The sequence below is a fragment of the Electrophorus electricus genome, chromosome 20 (assembly GCF_013358815.1).
Source record: "Electrophorus electricus isolate fEleEle1 chromosome 20, fEleEle1.pri, whole genome shotgun sequence".
In the NCBI taxonomy this organism is placed as follows: domain Eukaryota; kingdom Metazoa; phylum Chordata; class Actinopteri; order Gymnotiformes; family Gymnotidae; genus Electrophorus; species Electrophorus electricus.
In genome coordinates this window covers 2,760,275-2,776,240 of record NC_049554.1, presented here as the reverse complement: position 1 = coordinate 2,776,240, position 15,966 = coordinate 2,760,275, and the positions used below count along the sequence as shown (strand labels likewise).

At 49.4% G+C, this 15,966-nt stretch overlaps 1 protein-coding gene across 9 annotated transcripts in view; it reads left to right on the top strand.

Moving 5' to 3' along the window:
- Positions 1 to 15,966, top strand: part of atp2b4 (ATPase plasma membrane Ca2+ transporting 4) — a 63,977-nt gene that overhangs the window by 36,956 nt on the left and 11,055 nt on the right. For all 9 annotated transcript variants that reach the window (XM_035520247.1, XM_035520251.1, XM_035520242.1 and 6 more), the window contains 13 exons: positions 2,376 to 2,546; positions 3,163 to 3,377; positions 3,735 to 3,977; positions 4,617 to 4,861; positions 5,099 to 5,330; positions 6,783 to 6,962; positions 7,186 to 7,273; positions 7,862 to 7,968; positions 9,225 to 9,416; positions 9,871 to 10,084; positions 10,759 to 10,970; positions 11,425 to 11,532; positions 13,126 to 13,308. In XM_035520247.1, the coding sequence (XP_035376140.1) occupies positions 2,376 to 2,546; positions 3,163 to 3,377; positions 3,735 to 3,977; positions 4,617 to 4,861; positions 5,099 to 5,330; positions 6,783 to 6,962; positions 7,186 to 7,273; positions 7,862 to 7,968; positions 9,225 to 9,416; positions 9,871 to 10,084; positions 10,759 to 10,970; positions 11,425 to 11,532; positions 13,126 to 13,308 (2,390 nt within the window). The remainder of the gene's footprint in view (positions 1 to 2,375; positions 2,547 to 3,162; positions 3,378 to 3,734; positions 3,978 to 4,616; positions 4,862 to 5,098; positions 5,331 to 6,782; positions 6,963 to 7,185; positions 7,274 to 7,861; positions 7,969 to 9,224; positions 9,417 to 9,870; positions 10,085 to 10,758; positions 10,971 to 11,424; positions 11,533 to 13,125; positions 13,309 to 15,966) is intronic.

Here is a 15,966-nt window from a genome sequence, read left to right as displayed (position 1 = left end):
GACATTTGTAGCATTGAGGCGCCTCGCCATTGAAGAGGTGAGCGGTGTGTGTTCGATCCAGGCGTGTCGGGGACGCGTCCTCCTTAGTTCAGGGTCTCACCACCCTTCCCGAGGCACTCGCACAGATCACGCCAGTCCGTCTGTCTGGGTCCCTTCCCCTTGGACGTGCCCTCGCACAGAGAGAGTGAACCACACGCGCGTGTCGAGCTTTTGCTCTTGTACTTCTTAGACACAAACATAACATTTTTTTTTCTCCCCACAGTTGTGCTTTGTAGCTGGTGTGCAAACTGCGGTTACCCTGTGGTGGATGTTCCTCTGTCAGTATTAGGGGGCGACAAGGAAACCTCTGGGGAGGGGTCACGTGGGAGTTGCACCCTTGCCAAATCGGTTGACTGTGAACCGTTGTTTGTTTTTGTTTGTGTGTTTGTTTTTATTTGTTTGTCCGTTTCTTAGTTCTTTCGTTGTCTCTCACGGCTGCCTTCTTCTAGGGTGTGTGCAGGAACTCCATGCTGTCTCGTACACTGTTCACGCGGTCACTCTGTTTCTCTCTCCCTTTCTCTGCGTCTCTTAAAAAGAGAAAGAATGAAAAGCAAATCAAAACCTCCAAATTTTCAGGCCCCTGGTCTTCCTTGTTTACTTTTGTGGTGATTGATATTTCTGGCTTTCTTGATAAGTTTCTAGTTGCTGCTGCTGTTGTAATTATTATTATTATTATTATTATTATTATTGTTATTATTATTATTATTATTTGTATGTTTATTTAGTTGTTTATTACATTTGAGTTTGAGTCAGTGACGCCCCCTCCCACCTCACACCTCTTTGTTGTGCGTGTGTCTGTGCGTGCTGTCCGTCCTTCGGTCAGTCCAGCTGTCTGTTTCTGTTAAGCCTCCGGTCCATGTGTGGCTGTGCTACCGAGCCTGTTACAAACCTGGAGGGGGCTGGCCTCAAAGACGAACGGCCGGCGGCCCTGAGCCCAACACCCCCATGCTCGCCCTAGCCGTTTGGGCTGCATCAGTGGCTTCTAACACCGTTGCAATGCCTGCTTTTACCTGATGCTTCATATATTCATATACTACCAGAAAGTATTAGAAAAGATGTTCCAGGCTAACTTTGCACCACTGTACACAGTCCTGGGTTATACACTGTGCCTTATAGCAGAGGGAGACAGGAAATTGGGCGTGCGGGATCAATGTTTAGCCATAGCGAAAAGCCTGAATGGGATCTTCGATTCCATTATGTTTCTATTTTAGTCTGAGGCCTAGTCATGCAATGACTGTCTGCAGGATAATTGAATTATAACAATCAAAGGCCAAGATATTGCAATAAGAGTTTCTAACAAAGGGTTTTTTAAATATTTATTTTTTTTACCCAGACCACTTTTTTTTTTAATTGTATAATCCGCCCCATAGCCGTGTTGCAAATAAATGAGGCAGTACTGTGGGTTACTGTAGTGTGGGGTTAGTGGGCAGTACTGTAGTGTAGCGTAGTGTGGGGTTAGTGGGCTGTAGTGTAGTGTAGTGTGGGGTTAGTGGGCAGTACTGTAGTGTAGCGTAGTGTGGGGTTAGTGGGCAGTACTGTAGTGTAGTGTAGTGTGGGGTTATTGGGCAGTACTGTAGTGTAGTGTGGGGTTAGAGTCTTAGGTCTACAGCAGTGGAAACACTCTTCCAGCATTGTCAGGCTGTGAGGACACTACGATGCAAAATGGACTCACTGTGAGATTTAACTCATTTTAAATATGTTCATGTCAAAGAATATCCTAGTTGTGAAATAAGACATTTGCTCCTTCTAGTCTCAGAGTGTTTGGTAATCCCAGAACAAGCTATCATTTAGTCGCTAATGTATATACAAGGTTATGTTACAGCTAACAATAAAGTTACAAGGCATTTGTATATGTCCTGTCAGTTGTATACATATGTTTGGTCTTCAAAGGCAGTCTTGGAGGGTTAAGTCGTATCAGGACATTTATAGACTTACTGACGCAAAAGCAATGCATAGGAGTGAGTCCTGAGCTCATGCCTTTTCCTCTTTCCATAGCAGCCCGTTAACATTCCAAAGCAGCTCACTCTAATAACCGTTTTCTCTAAACCACGCCGGATCGGTCCCACCAGTATCCACTATCGTCAAGACGATTGAACTGTATCTGCCTTTGGCTGCTCTGCTGACCGTCTCTCTGACTTGCAGTGGTCACTGAACTGTCCATTCTTTCCTCCCTTTTACCTTTCATCCCTTCAACTCCCCCTTCATTTGTGTTGTCTGTTACTTTGCGTGTGTGTGTGTGTGTGTGTGTGTGTTTGTTTGTTTGTTTGTTTGTTTATTTAATTAAAACATTTTTTTTTTTGGGCATGTTCTTCCCTCATTCCCGTTGTTTGCTCCAGCTAAGACCCAGGACGGCGTTGCCCTGGAGATCCAACCCCTGAAGAGCGAAGAGGGCGTGGAGTCCGAGGAGAAGGAGGAGAAAGTGGTCAAGAAGGTCAACGTCACCAAGAAGGAGAAATCTGTCCTGCAGGGCAAATTGACCAGGCTGGCCGTACAGATCGGGAAAGCAGGTGTGTGTGGATGTGGGTGTGGGTGTAGGTGTTGGGGTTGCAGAGGAGGGGCTGGTGGTGAACATGAAAATCGAACACGTCTTTGTCTGACTCACTGCTGTAGGCACCTTTAATTTGTAGTTTGTCTGCACAGATGTGAAAGCGCAGCAGACTAATATTGCACTCAACACCATAACTGCTTCCTACGAAGACACAAATTGGCAGAGATTAAGTTTTTCCTGTTATTTTGCACCGAGCAGAATATTTATATTAATTAGTGACTGGAGGTGATATGTGAAGTGACTACTTGCATTATTGTGAGGCCTCCGTATGGACTTCTGCACATCCCTCCTTTTCAAAATCCATTCATTTGGCACATCGTGTCCTGGTTCAGTGAGTTTCTGTCACTGGATGTGTAAAGAAAAAGTGTCACAGAGTATGAAAACAGGCCTGTCCCTTTGGGCTGTACTCCACATAATTATCCCACTTCCAGCAGTACGTCTCTGGCAATCAGACCGGACTCGCATGGCAACCAATCAGCTGACAGATGTTGCTACCAAGGTTAGGAGGGGGCCGGCACGCTTGACACCCCGCGCCGCGCTCTCCTAACGGCCTCTGCCCGTCTCTCTTCCCCCAGGTCTCATCATGTCCGCCGTGACGGTCATCATCCTCATCTTGTACTTTGTGATCGACACGTTCGGGGTGCAGGGGCGGGAGTGGAAAGCAGAGTGCACGCCCATCTACATCCAGTACTTTGTCAAGTTCTTCATCATTGGTGTGACGGTGCTGGTGGTTGCTGTTCCGGAGGGGCTGCCTCTCGCTGTCACCATCTCGCTGGCCTACTCGGTCAAGGTGAGGCCCAGAGGCGAGCTCACCCATGCAGCCATCAGGAGCGATGTGAAGATATCACGTTACCATGGATAGCTTTTCTGATTTAATCAAAAAAAATGTGTTTAGAAGTCACAGACTGGATAGCTTGGCTAGTCCAAACTGGTCCATGATTTGATGGTTTCATGTAAATATCTCAGACTTAATAAGCTCTCTACCAAAGATCTGAATGCTAAATTTGTAGAATTTCCTTGTTTATGCAGAAGAATGGCTAACTTGTCCCAGCTGACTATGTCCCTAACATACGTCCCTAGTTTTGACCTTGCTGCCGAGGGTCCTTTGCTCTACTAAACTAGGTCAGGCTGTGTTTTTCCTCATCAGAAAATGATGAAAGACAACAACCTGGTGAGACACTTGGACGCCTGCGAGACCATGGGCAATGCCACGGCCATCTGTTCTGACAAGACCGGCACGCTCACCATGAACCGCATGACGGTTGTGCAGGCCTACGTAGGCGACACGCACTACAAGACTGTCCCAGAGCCCGAGGCCATCAAGCCCCAGACTTTGGAGCTCATGGTGAACAGCATCTCCATCAACTCGGCCTATACCACCAAGATCCTGGTGAGACAGCTGGCGTCTGTTCTGCTCATGAACCTGCTCATGAACCTCCGCAGCTTTGGTCTGCTCATCGCCACTCTTTCTTGCAGGCGAATGTCCCTTTAGCGTATCAGCCATGCTCTCATTCATTTCTGTGTTAACGTTTGTTCTAACCAGAGAGCCGTTAAAAACAAAAGCGTGTGTTTTATGGGGTTAATTAACCTTTGAGAGGCTCAGCTTGGAAGCCGTCTGTGGCCGTTCTCAATATGTTAAATGCTAACATCCTAATGGGAGCTCTGTTCTCGAGGAAGACCCCTGACTACACGGCTCAGTTCAAACCTACACTGCATCCATGCCCCACAATGGTTCAATAGCAGTGTAGTCATGTTCTGTGTAACTAACTGACTGATTCCACTCCTCAAATCCATTAGACACAGAGACCTTTCCAGAGTACTACAGACAGTAGTAGTTTTTGTTTGGAGTTGATCATGGTGTTTGATTTAAATGTGATACCCTAGCTGAAAAAAAAATGAACATGGTTAAATGAAGCTCTCGAAAATGTTTACATAATTTTTGAGTGTCTTCTTTGATGCTGGCCAGTGTAATTACTTGATCTTTCACCAGTTGATTGGTAACTGACACCTGCGTTCAAACCTTGTCCAGCCTCCAGAGAGAGAGGGTGGACTCCCGAGGCACGTGGGTAATAAGACTGAGTGCGCCCTCCTGGGGTTGGTGATGGATCTGAAGAGAGACTACCAGCCCATCAGGGATGAAGTTCCCGAGGAGAAGCTCTACAAGGTCTACACCTTCAACTCGTCACGAAAGAGCATGAGCACGGTCCTGAAGAACGCCGACGGGTCAGGATTCCGCATGTACAGCAAGGGCGCATCCGAGATCGTCCTACGCAAGTACGTCACTCGCGCCTTTCTCCTCCTTCCCCAATCCTTCCATCCGGTTCTTCTACATTTGGTAACCTCTACTACTAATTGATATTGATTTTCCTGTCCTCTGGTCTGTATGCAACTTTTGTGGTCATCTCTAAGAATAATGTTGGGTGGCAGCCATATTTTGTTTTGAAAAGTTTTTTTTTTTAGGCACTTAACTTGATGATGTAATATTAAACCTCCTCCATGCTTCCACACCAGGTGTTCCCACATCCTGGACGCTGCAGGCCAGCCCCGGGCCTTCAAGCCTAAGGACCGGGATGAAATGGTGCGGAAGGTGATCGAGCCCATGGCTTGTGACGGCCTAAGGACCATCTGTGTAGCCACCCGGGACTTCGTGGGCGCGGAACCCGACTGGGACAACGAGGCAGACATCCTCAACAACCTGACCTGCATCTGCGTGGTGGGCATCGAAGACCCCGTCCGTCCAGAGGTGAGGGCCCCGCGTGCCCGTCTCATGACCGCGCACGGCAGCCTCGCCGTAGGGCTCGCACCCACGTGCCTCTGTTGACGTTTGCCTCTTCATGGGGCGCCACCTTTGGCAGGCGACAGCTGCCTGTAACGGAAGTGCAGTTTACTGGCATGAAACAGACCTGAAACCATGAACTACTTGTTCTCTCCCATCGCTAGGTGCATAAGGTTGCCCACCAGCCGCCTGTCCCATCGCTAGGCACGCCGTGTTCCCTACAGACCGCTTGCAAACTGTGATCGAGTTGGGGTCCAGTGGATAGTCAATTAGCTTCAGTGTCTCAAGTAGTGGATGACAATGGCAAGAATAGCTTTATCCCCAGAGGGAGGCTCGGAACAGACTCCCATGGTGGAGGTTCATGAAAGACTATTTTTGACAGATATAATCAGAGCAGAGTGTTATGTGCCAGCTACTCTGGAGTTGGGTGTCGGTGTAGTAAAGGTGTGTAGAAGAGCAGGGCTATGGACCAAGATGGCCAGTAAGGTGGAACGGAATGCTTTGATCTGATTAGAGAAAGAAACTGCCCAGTCATAGGTGCAGGCCCTTGCGTACAGGACGCTGTGCGGTCTTCCTTTTGGCTCTGAAGGGTTTAGGAGGCCGAGAATGGCAGCACGGAGACGCCTCTGTCTGCTGAAGTGCTGGGTGCTTTTTAATCTTCTATAAATAAATGAACTTATTGGTTCTAATGAGGGGTATGGTGTGATTCATCACAAGAGCGAGTACAGATAATTACACAGGACTGCGCCCCCCAGACACACACACACACACACACACAAAACACACTCCACCCTTTGGCCTCTTTGTCACAAGTGGCGTCAGCAGCCGCATGGCTGAATGAGCATCGCAGACTGGCGTGGTGTCATGCAGACGCTGACTAAAATACCCCGACCGCCCGCTGATCTGAGACCTGCAGGCACACCCTGAAAGTCACCCAGAGCTAAACTCGCCTGTGTAACGCACTGAACTGAGACCAGCCCAGGAGTCCTGCTGCTCTACCGCAGGTTGATAGCCCTGCTCATCCATTGCATAATCCCACAGTGAATCGATGAAATGATTAAGAGTCGAAAAACAGCCTGCCAGGCGTGCGTGCGTGTGCGTGCGTGCGTGCGTGCGTGCGTGTGTGTGTGTGTGTGTGTGTGTGTGTGTGTGTGTGTGTTTGAACGCTGTTATGGAGACAAATCTGTTTGTGGCTGCTGCTTCCCGTTTGAACATGCCTGGACTCACCGTTGCTATGATACGAAAGTTGTGGAAGTGGACCCATACATCATTTATTTTTTAATCCCATCGCGGTTCAGCCAGCACAACAGCTCACGTGCTAAAAGTTTTAACAGCTCATTCGTGTCTTGCTTGCGCTGCATGTTGGTTATATCATAGGCTGCTGGTTTAATGTGGCGCCGGTGCATTCTGCCCTGCTAGGTTCCTGAGGCTATCGCCAAGTGTCAAAAGGCAGGCATCACGGTGCGCATGGTTACGGGCGACAACATTAACACTGCCCGAGCCATCGCTACCAAATGCGGCATCCTTCTGCCAGGTGAGGACTTCCTGTGCCTGGAGGGCAAAGAGTTCAACCAGCAAATCCGTAACGACAAAGGAGAGGTGAGGAGCCCCAACGAGAGACAAGTGCTCGACTAACACTGGTCACACGCTAATGCTGAATGCAACCACAGCAGGAGCCAGCCAGTTTTGGCTTTCATCTAGTACACAGTGTTTTGTTATTTATTCTGGACATGTGTGACTTTTAGGCTTTTCCGAACACAATCCAGACACCCGGCGGTGACTTTAGAGGTTTATACGTTTTGCGTGTCCTCCCAATCTCCAGGTGGAACAGGAGCGTCTGGACAAGGTCTGGCCCAAGTTGCGCGTCCTGGCCCGTTCCTCCCCGACAGACAAGCACACCCTGGTGAAAGGTGAAAATGTGAACTCATGGTGAAATTCCCCCCTGCAAAAAACAAAAAACAAAAAAACAAAACCTCAGTGGGGTGTTCTTTAAAATGACACACCAATCACGGTCGAATCAATCACAGCTGTTGCAGGTGATTTGAGGTATTTTGATACTTCAGCTGGGACTTTCCCTTCTGAGCTGTAGAGTCGGGGTGTGGGTGTGCAAGTGTACAAGTGTGTTTTTCAAAGAGGGAAGGCCCAGGTATCTCTAGTTGTTTTTCCATCTAGGTTAGGTGTCAGTTAGATCCATACCACAGGAAATAGTGTGCCAGCACCTCGGTGCCATAACTTCCTTTGCAGACTGCCTTGCTCCTTGTAATATGTTAATGTAATGTATTAATATATTCTCTAATCTATTAGTTTCTTTTATAATTGCAGCAGTTCCACGTCCACTAAACCTCATGGACCCCCACCCCCACTGAGAGGGGCTTGTTTTTTGTGTGTCGTGTCCTTGAACATATTATGCTTCCATCCATATATTTCGTCCCCTTAGATCCAATTTGTCGGAGCATGTCAGGCACCTGCTGGTGCTGACTGGGTTGCTTATCTTTCAGGCATCATTGACAGCACAGTGGGAGAGACCAGACAGGTGGTGGCAGTTACCGGAGACGGCACCAACGATGGTCCCGCCCTCAAAAAGGCTGACGTCGGCTTCGCCATGGTAACACCTGTTGCCTTCCGCCGGCTTCTCGTGCCTCTCGTGGAGATTCACCCTCTGGGAGTTGAGGGATTATCTTTGCGTGACAGTAAAGTATACACTGGCTCAGCGCTCCTTTTTTCCAAACCCCACTGAATTGTGGGATGTAATCCAAGATCATTCCGGCTGCTTGTTCTGTGATTAAATAATCAATCCATAGCTGCTCTTTTTGTAGTTCATCTATTAATCCCATCTGACAGTTGTGATATTGGAGCCTGGTGCGTCTTATACGATGAGAGGCAGGTTTGACAGAGGGGACTGGTCTCTCTTGGCGCCTGGCCGGTCTCGCGGGACTCTGGTCGCCGACCCGCATTGACGGTGCCGCTCTGAGCCGAATGCCCTGGCCCCACTCTGCGTGGGGATGGCCCCACCGCTAAGTTGGCACACCGCGTACCATACTTGCATCCTGGAGAAAGTTAATGACATTGGCATTTCCCAGCAAGATGCCGGCAATCTGATTTTTTCATAACCAGGCACACGTGATCGTAGTGGGGTCAGCAGTATCAACAACACAGCTCTCTGCAATTACGGTGAGGGTAGATAAACAGGCGTGGGGTTGGATTGAGAAAAGAGGCAATTGTCTGACCCCTTTGATGCATTGCTTTATTAAATGGATTCGCATTATGTGCACTAAGTTGCTTTAGAAAGGGGAGGGGCTGTGGTGAAAACCACAATTGACTCCTGTTTCCCAAACATTATTCTGCCGCTACAGCTCTGAGTTCAAAGCTTTGCTTGTTGTCCTAAACCAAAGGAGGTACAATTACAGTCCTGCCTCTTATGAGTTATTGTTAACATGCACCTCCTTAAGGTCTTCAAAGGCCTCTTCAGACTCGGGGTTCGCCGCGAGCCGTCGTACAACTCTGGGTTAGCGCCCTCTCAAAGAGCGCTGCTGCGTAGACATGGATTAGGAGACGTCACTTCAGTGGTGTCGAATAGCCCAGGCTTGGCGAGTCCAAGCTCAGCGTGCACAGGCTTAACGAGACCAAGCTCAGCGTGCACGGACTTAACGAGTCAAAGCTTAACGCGCACAGGCTTAACGAGTCCAAGCTCAAGGCGCACAGGCTTAACGAGTCAAAGCTCAGTGTCTGCTCGAGTTCAAGCCTTTGATCTGCATTTTTTATATATATAATTGATTGATTGATTGATTTATTTTTGCGGTCTAGTTGGCAATGCTATGCCGTGACATCCAGTTTTATTTCCTTCCTCCCCTTTTCCCACAGGGCATCGCTGGCACGGACGTTGCGAAGGAGGCCTCGGACATCATCCTGACCGACGACAACTTTACCAGCATCGTCAAGGCCGTGATGTGGGGCCGCAACGTGTACGACAGCATCTCTAAGTTCCTACAGTTCCAGCTCACTGTCAACGTGGTGGCCGTGATCGTGGCCTTCACCGGGGCCTGCATCACACAGGTACGCGGCGGTGCCTCTGGCTCGAGACTCCGCCCACCTCTTAGGACCTCGCCCCTGACTGACAAGTCGTTTTCTCTGGGTCTAAACTCAGTGAGCGCATTTCAGGGGTATAATAAAATATAACGACCTGTAAGAATGGGAGAACCAGAGAGGAGACAAAGAGACTAGCCAAAATGTCATTTTGCTCGTAGTCTTGATACCAGATTGATGGTAATAAAGTTCCGACCCAGCATATGTTGCCTCCCAAATCCAGCCCCACTATAAGAACTGCAGCATTGAGGTAAAGGGAGTGACATGCAGTCTGCCGTTTCTAGCCCATGACCTTTCGTGTGCCCTGTTCTGTGGAGCCTTGCTGTGGTTGACGAAGAGGTTGGCCAAAGTCTGTGTGTGTGTGTGTGTGTGTGTGTGTGTGTGTGTGTGTGTGTGTGTGTGTGTGTGTGTGTGTGTGTGTCAGGACTCTCCACTGAAAGCAGTGCAGATGCTGTGGGTGAACCTGATCATGGATACACTGGCCTCCCTGGCCCTGGCCACTGAGCCGCCCACCGAGGCCCTGTTATTGCGGAAGCCTTACGGTCGGGACAAGCCCCTCATCTCCCGGACCATGATGAAGAACATACTGGGTCATGCCGTCTACCAGCTGGTGGTCACCTTCACCCTGCTGTTCGCTGGTAAGGGTGGGGCACCGCTCAGACATCGGGACTGCACAGGAATGTGTGTGTGTGTCTGTGTGTGTGTGTGTTTGCTCCGACCGCACCGTGCAGCTCTCCATCTAAGGAAACCTCCCCTGACATGTCGACAGATCATCGTTACCCTGTTAAACCTGCTAAAGGTGTTTGGAGCTGTAGCAGACGGTCGCTCGGCCCAGCGGTGAAGTCCTCTCTCTAATTGTCCCGTTGACATGGCTGACCTCGCAGCACAAAATGATCCCACACTCCTCTCAAAGCCCTGGACTCCTGCTAGCAGCAGAGCTCCTGAGAGAGACTGCTGCCAATGTTCTTCAGACAGGTGGACAAGTATCTCTGACTCAGATCTAGTGGCTGACTAAGCCCCTGATAGCATGTTCTCACCTTAAGAGGAACATTATGGCAAGAAATAAAGGAATCACTGCTCGGCGTGGACCGTCTCGCCATCCTGCTCGTATGTGGCGTTCTCCCTTTTGGTGTTGAGTTCTCTTTTTTTCCTCCCTATTGAGCTCTGTTGTACCCTCCCGTTACCCCTTCAAATAACCCGCATCTATGGATTGTGACTCGTAATGATGAACCTTTTGTCTGTCAAACGTGTAAGAACGCCACAGTATCCGTTTCCTTGTGACACGTGCCTTGATGTTCTTCCCTCTGCGCAGGGGAGAGGTTCTTCAACATCGACAGCGGCCGCAACTCCCCGCTACACGCGCCGCCTTCCGAGCACTACACCATCATCTTCAACGTCTTTGTCATGATGCAGCTCTTCAACGAGATCAACGCCCGCAAGATCCACGGCGAGAGGAACGTGTTTGAGGGCGTGTACCGCAACCCCATCTTCTGCAGCGTTGTCCTGGGAACCTTCGCGCTGCAGGCAAGGCTCATGATCATCGCCCCGCACCCAAAGCCCCAACTAAAACCTCCCAAGTTTTTTTTTTTCCATAGATTTCAGCTTGTGAAGGTATTGTAAAGTTAGAGGATCTGAGCTAGACTCTGTTCTGCTCGAAGTTTGCAAAGCCACTTTTGTTTACAGCGGATCTGTTTACAGCAGATTTGTACTCTGTTTGCGTGTTTTTCTATGACTTAATAAACTGTAGCTCATCTACCCAGTTATGAACAAAATGCCATGAAGTTTAATTTCACGGTCATGCAGATATAAATAAAGGATTTAAACATGGCGGGCTATGGCGAGCGTTGGAGATTTCTTCCGTTCAGAGCATCATCTGATCGTGTCACGTCGCTGCGTTTCTGCAGCTGATGTTCACCCTGCAGGTGTAAGCGAACTACACTTGCTTAACCTCCTGCCTTCTCCTCTCCTTCTTTTTCAGATCATCATCGTGCAGTTCGGTGGCAAGCCTTTCTCGTGCACAGCCCTGACGCTGGATCAGTGGCTGTGGTGCATATTCATTGGCGTGGCGGAGCTGCTGTGGGGGCAGGTACGGCACAGGTCTCACGCCCGTGATGGTCACAAGCGTTTCTGTTTTGTCTGGCGCAAGCTTTCTTCTCTCCCACCAAACCGAATTCGAAAAAAACAACAACCCCCCCCCCTAGTTTGGCTAAAGCTGCAAGCGACGCCTAGACCCGTGGGCGTTTCTCACGCTGAAAGATCCCATCTGCAGATGACAAAGTGTGAGAGAGAGAGAGAGAGAGAGAGAGAGAGGGAGAGGGAGAGAGAGAGAGAGAGAGAGAGAGAGAGAGAGAGAGAGAGAGAGAGGAGTGTCGCACTGCTCTGTCTGATGGTATAACAAAAACATCATGGCATGAATCTACGGGTGTGGGTGAGGCTAAACAACTCTTGCCCGATGGTGGGGGTGGAGGTGAGGGTGAGGCTGGGTGCGAATCCAAACCTGTTGGGTCGGGTGGAGGAGAAGGGGGTTGAGGGTGGCAGGTTGCCCAGCCGTTCCTGGGAACAGTTGCCTGGGAACAGTTGCCACCGCTGAAAAGCTTGCCTCCCGAAGAAGCAACAAAACAGGGCACTATAATGAGACCACAATTACCCACAATCCCACAATTACCCACCCTTGTGGGGGAACGTGAAACTCTGCGTGGAATTCCTGCAGTGCGCCTGCTCTCTCTGTCAAACACGTGTGCATAACCACACACACACACACACACACAGAGTAGCCTGCGTTCGCCCGACTTCAGCAGGGGGGTTGGGCGGTGCCTAAATACGTTGGAATCTACGGACAAATGTTCATGCCATACTAAAGACAGGAAGGCAGCAGCAGCATCATGCACGAGTCACTCCCCCTCTGGTTTCTAAGCTGTGACGGGGGGGGCAGTTTCTCCCACCGCTGTGTTTTTAGCATGTACACTAAGGTAAATGACAGCGTATTCCGAAGGCTGCGTGAAAGGTTGCTCCTGGCTTGGCAAGACACTGGCACGGCACTGACGCCCACAGAAGAGTCCATCCAGAAATGCTGAATTATTTCTGTGTCCTCAAACAACTTCGTTCGCCGGTTGTTTGGACTCCCCCTCTCATCCTGTGGACTATTAAATCCACAGATTCCGGGACATTCTGTTAGCTCGCTCATTCAAACGACGTTTGATTAGATCACAGTAATCCAATTTCTCAAAATCCAATTTCTCTGACCCCAGAACCTCCACCGGGGTGACCGTGTCCTGCCTGCAGCCTGTTTTTCTGTGTTCCCTTTCGTCCTTCCTGAAAATGCACACTGAGGGCTGAGTTGGAGAAAGCTCAGAATTGAATCTTTTGCCACTGATGCACATGCAGCCACTTTCAATTTTTGATTATATTTTTGCAGTATAAAATTTCTTCTTTATTTTGCTGGGGGTTTTTTTTTGGGGGGGGGGGGGGGGGGGGGTGATGTGATTCACCATGTCACCGTGGAACAGAACTGACAAAAGGAAGAAAAAGAGTCAAACTGAATGACTATAATTTGACTGTCTTATTAAAAAGCCATATTCCGACTTCTGTTTCGTTGGTACCATTTCTGAGATGATGTGTAATATTGTCTGGTTGCCTGCCCGTGTGGCCCAGCTGAACCGTCTCTTCTTCCTCGCCCTAGTTCATCTCTGCCGTCCCTACACACCGCCTCAAGTTTCTGAAGGAGGCCGGTCACGGCATCACCAAGGAGGAGATCCAGCAGGAGGAGCAGACGGAGGACGTGGACGAGATTGACCACGCCGAGATGGAGCTCCGCCGTGGCCAGATTCTGTGGTTCCGAGGGCTGAACCGCATCCAGACTCAGGTAGGGCGCCTCCTCCTGGAGAGCCTCCCACATGCCCCTGCCCCCTCATCCAGGGCCCTCATGGCACAGAGATGTCCAAGCAGGGGCAAAATACGCTGGTTGTTAACTCTTCCTCCTCCCCAACAGAGTGTGCTGCGGAGTCTAATTCTCTAATGTTTTAACTTCACACCCGGTCAGTAGGTTTATTGTCATGTGCGTTAAGTTGCACAGTGCATCGCTAAGACCTGGATAGTCTATAAATGGTCAAACGGACCATCCATATTTGGTGATTTATTATTTATACACCCAACTGGGTCAAAACTGGTTACTGTTAAACTCCCACCTGCCAGTTCAGGCTCCCTTCCCATCACATTACTCCTCTTGGGGCCAGGACGCTTCCTCTACGCTCCCGACCTCAGACAGCCGCGCTTCCTGGGGGCTGCGTTTGGTGGACCTAATGGGCAGGTAGGAACTGTCTGGGTGGTCCAGGTTAAACAGGCCTAAAGGGAGGAGGCGTGCACCGCTTCTCTCCCGATCTGGCGGCGCAGCTGAATGCGCTCCCAGTTGTCGGTACCCGACCCAAGACGTTGGCTAGCATCGCACCTAACCCGAGAAGATGGGTCTCTGGTGGCTGCAGCGTTAGCCGGACTCGGACCAGAGCCCTAAGGCAGCTGTGCCACACTGCAGCCCCACTGGGCCATCTTAATTGGTTGGTTTACGAAATGGCACCCTCTCATTCTGTGAATGGGTGCGAGGAGGAAGCACCGCGGCTGTTTACCTGCAGGCCGGGATCCCAGCGGCCCCGGCTTCTCCTGTGGCCCCGTTCATGGAAACGCGGACCCTCCCTTAAGACTCCGAATGAAGCAGTGGCTCTCTGTGGGCCCGCAGTCCGGCGGGGGGGAGGTGGGGGTGGGGGGGTCATGTACGTCAGAGAGCCCCATGAGGGGAAGGAAGCCAAAGTGCGCAGATAGCTCCGCTGTAGCCGGCACAGTTCACATCCGTCCCAGTCGCGTGTCCCTTTAACATGCGCTGACGACAGAAGGCAGTGCGATATGGAGATGAGCTTCTGAATGTGTTGGTGGGCTTCTGAAGGCAGGATGTGTAAGGGATAATCTCCTTACAATCCCCATTCCATTCACGCACTGTAAAAGTACCCAGTGAGTTGTGAATCTGTTTCTGTGATCAAGTTCCAGGCTTTATCTGTGTTTTCCAGGATTTTTGTGTGGAGGGGGGAGGGGTGTTTGAGGTGTGTGTGTGTTGGGTGTGTGTGATGTCATGAGGTGTGTTGGGGGGGGGGGGTATGAGGGGTTCTTTATGGGACGTCACGGCAGGGTTTAGGTGCCATCGCCTCTGTGTGGAACGTTCCACAGGTAACATGACTCTCCCCTGGGTTTCATGGCTCACCTCTCCACTGCAGATGTCAGTGTAGGAGAGACTAATGTGGATCTTGCTCTAAAGCATTTCTGTGTCTCACTGCTAAAATGTAATCTCACCTACTGTAGTGAACCAGGTCAGGAGAAGTTCAAGATTTCTCTCTTTCTCTCTAAACCTCTCTCTCTCTCTCTCTCTCTCTCTCTCTCTCTCTCTCTCCCCTCCTCACTTGCTTCCTTTATGTTTTTATGTTTTCTGCCCACAGTGTTGGGGAAGGTATTGATGTATAAACATGGAATATTGCACTATTCAAATTCATGATCAAGATATTTGCCTGAATTTGCTCTGAGGGTTATGAAAGTTGTCTGGTAGGATCATAAAATTCTAACGATGTCTTCTCTCTTCTTTCTACAAGTGATAACAGGTGACATAACTTTTACAAAAGGAATTCAGTTGACCTTGCATGTAGTTGTTTGTGTTTTGGTTATGTTTGTTTTGGAAAAAAAATTTTTTTCCCAAAAGTGCAATGTTTTGCTAACTTTGTAGCTAGCAACATTTGTAGTCCAAATTTGAGTCCCTCTCTGTCTTGTGCTTAGAGATGGATGCACTTTGGATGTTCTAGAGTGAAAATTTTTAATTTTAATCGTTTTTGAAGAACATTGAACTCTTAACATTGAAGTCCCTAACTGTTCCTGAAGGTTTGTGTGAGAGGCTCGTCTTTTTCTGTTCAGCGTTTGACGAGCTGCATAACAAACGACCCAGTTATGCATACAAATTAGTGCCGGTTTTATATGCAAAGGCTGATTCGTCTCTATCGGGTAATTGGAACAGACAAGGATGTCCGGAGTCGATGCGGAGGAACTGGTGTCCTGGTTTCGGTTTGGCCCCCCTCGTTCTACTTCCGTTGCCCTGTCCCTGGTCCCTCACTTTCCTGATGGAGGAACGGCCGAAAGCCCCCCCCCCTGCCCCCACCCTCCAGTTGACCGCAAAAATACTGCTCCACTAATTAGTTCCTTATCTTCCTCCTCTTCCCGTCCCATCATCCTTTTTTTTTTTTTTTTTTTCTTTTTTTTTTTAAATCTTTTAAATCTTTTTTTTTTTTTTATCAGCCTCGCATGCTTGGCAATTAAACAGCGCAGGTCTGATTCGCTCAGTCCTCGTCGTCCCCTTCCAGTATTGCCTCTTTGTCGGCTCTCGGGTTCCTCGTGTCTCTCTCCAGCATTCTGCCTGTCCTTTGTCATAAATAAATAAAGAATCTTTCCCTCACAAAAATGGTCTTCCGCTTCCATTCTCCTCCGCTGACTCTTC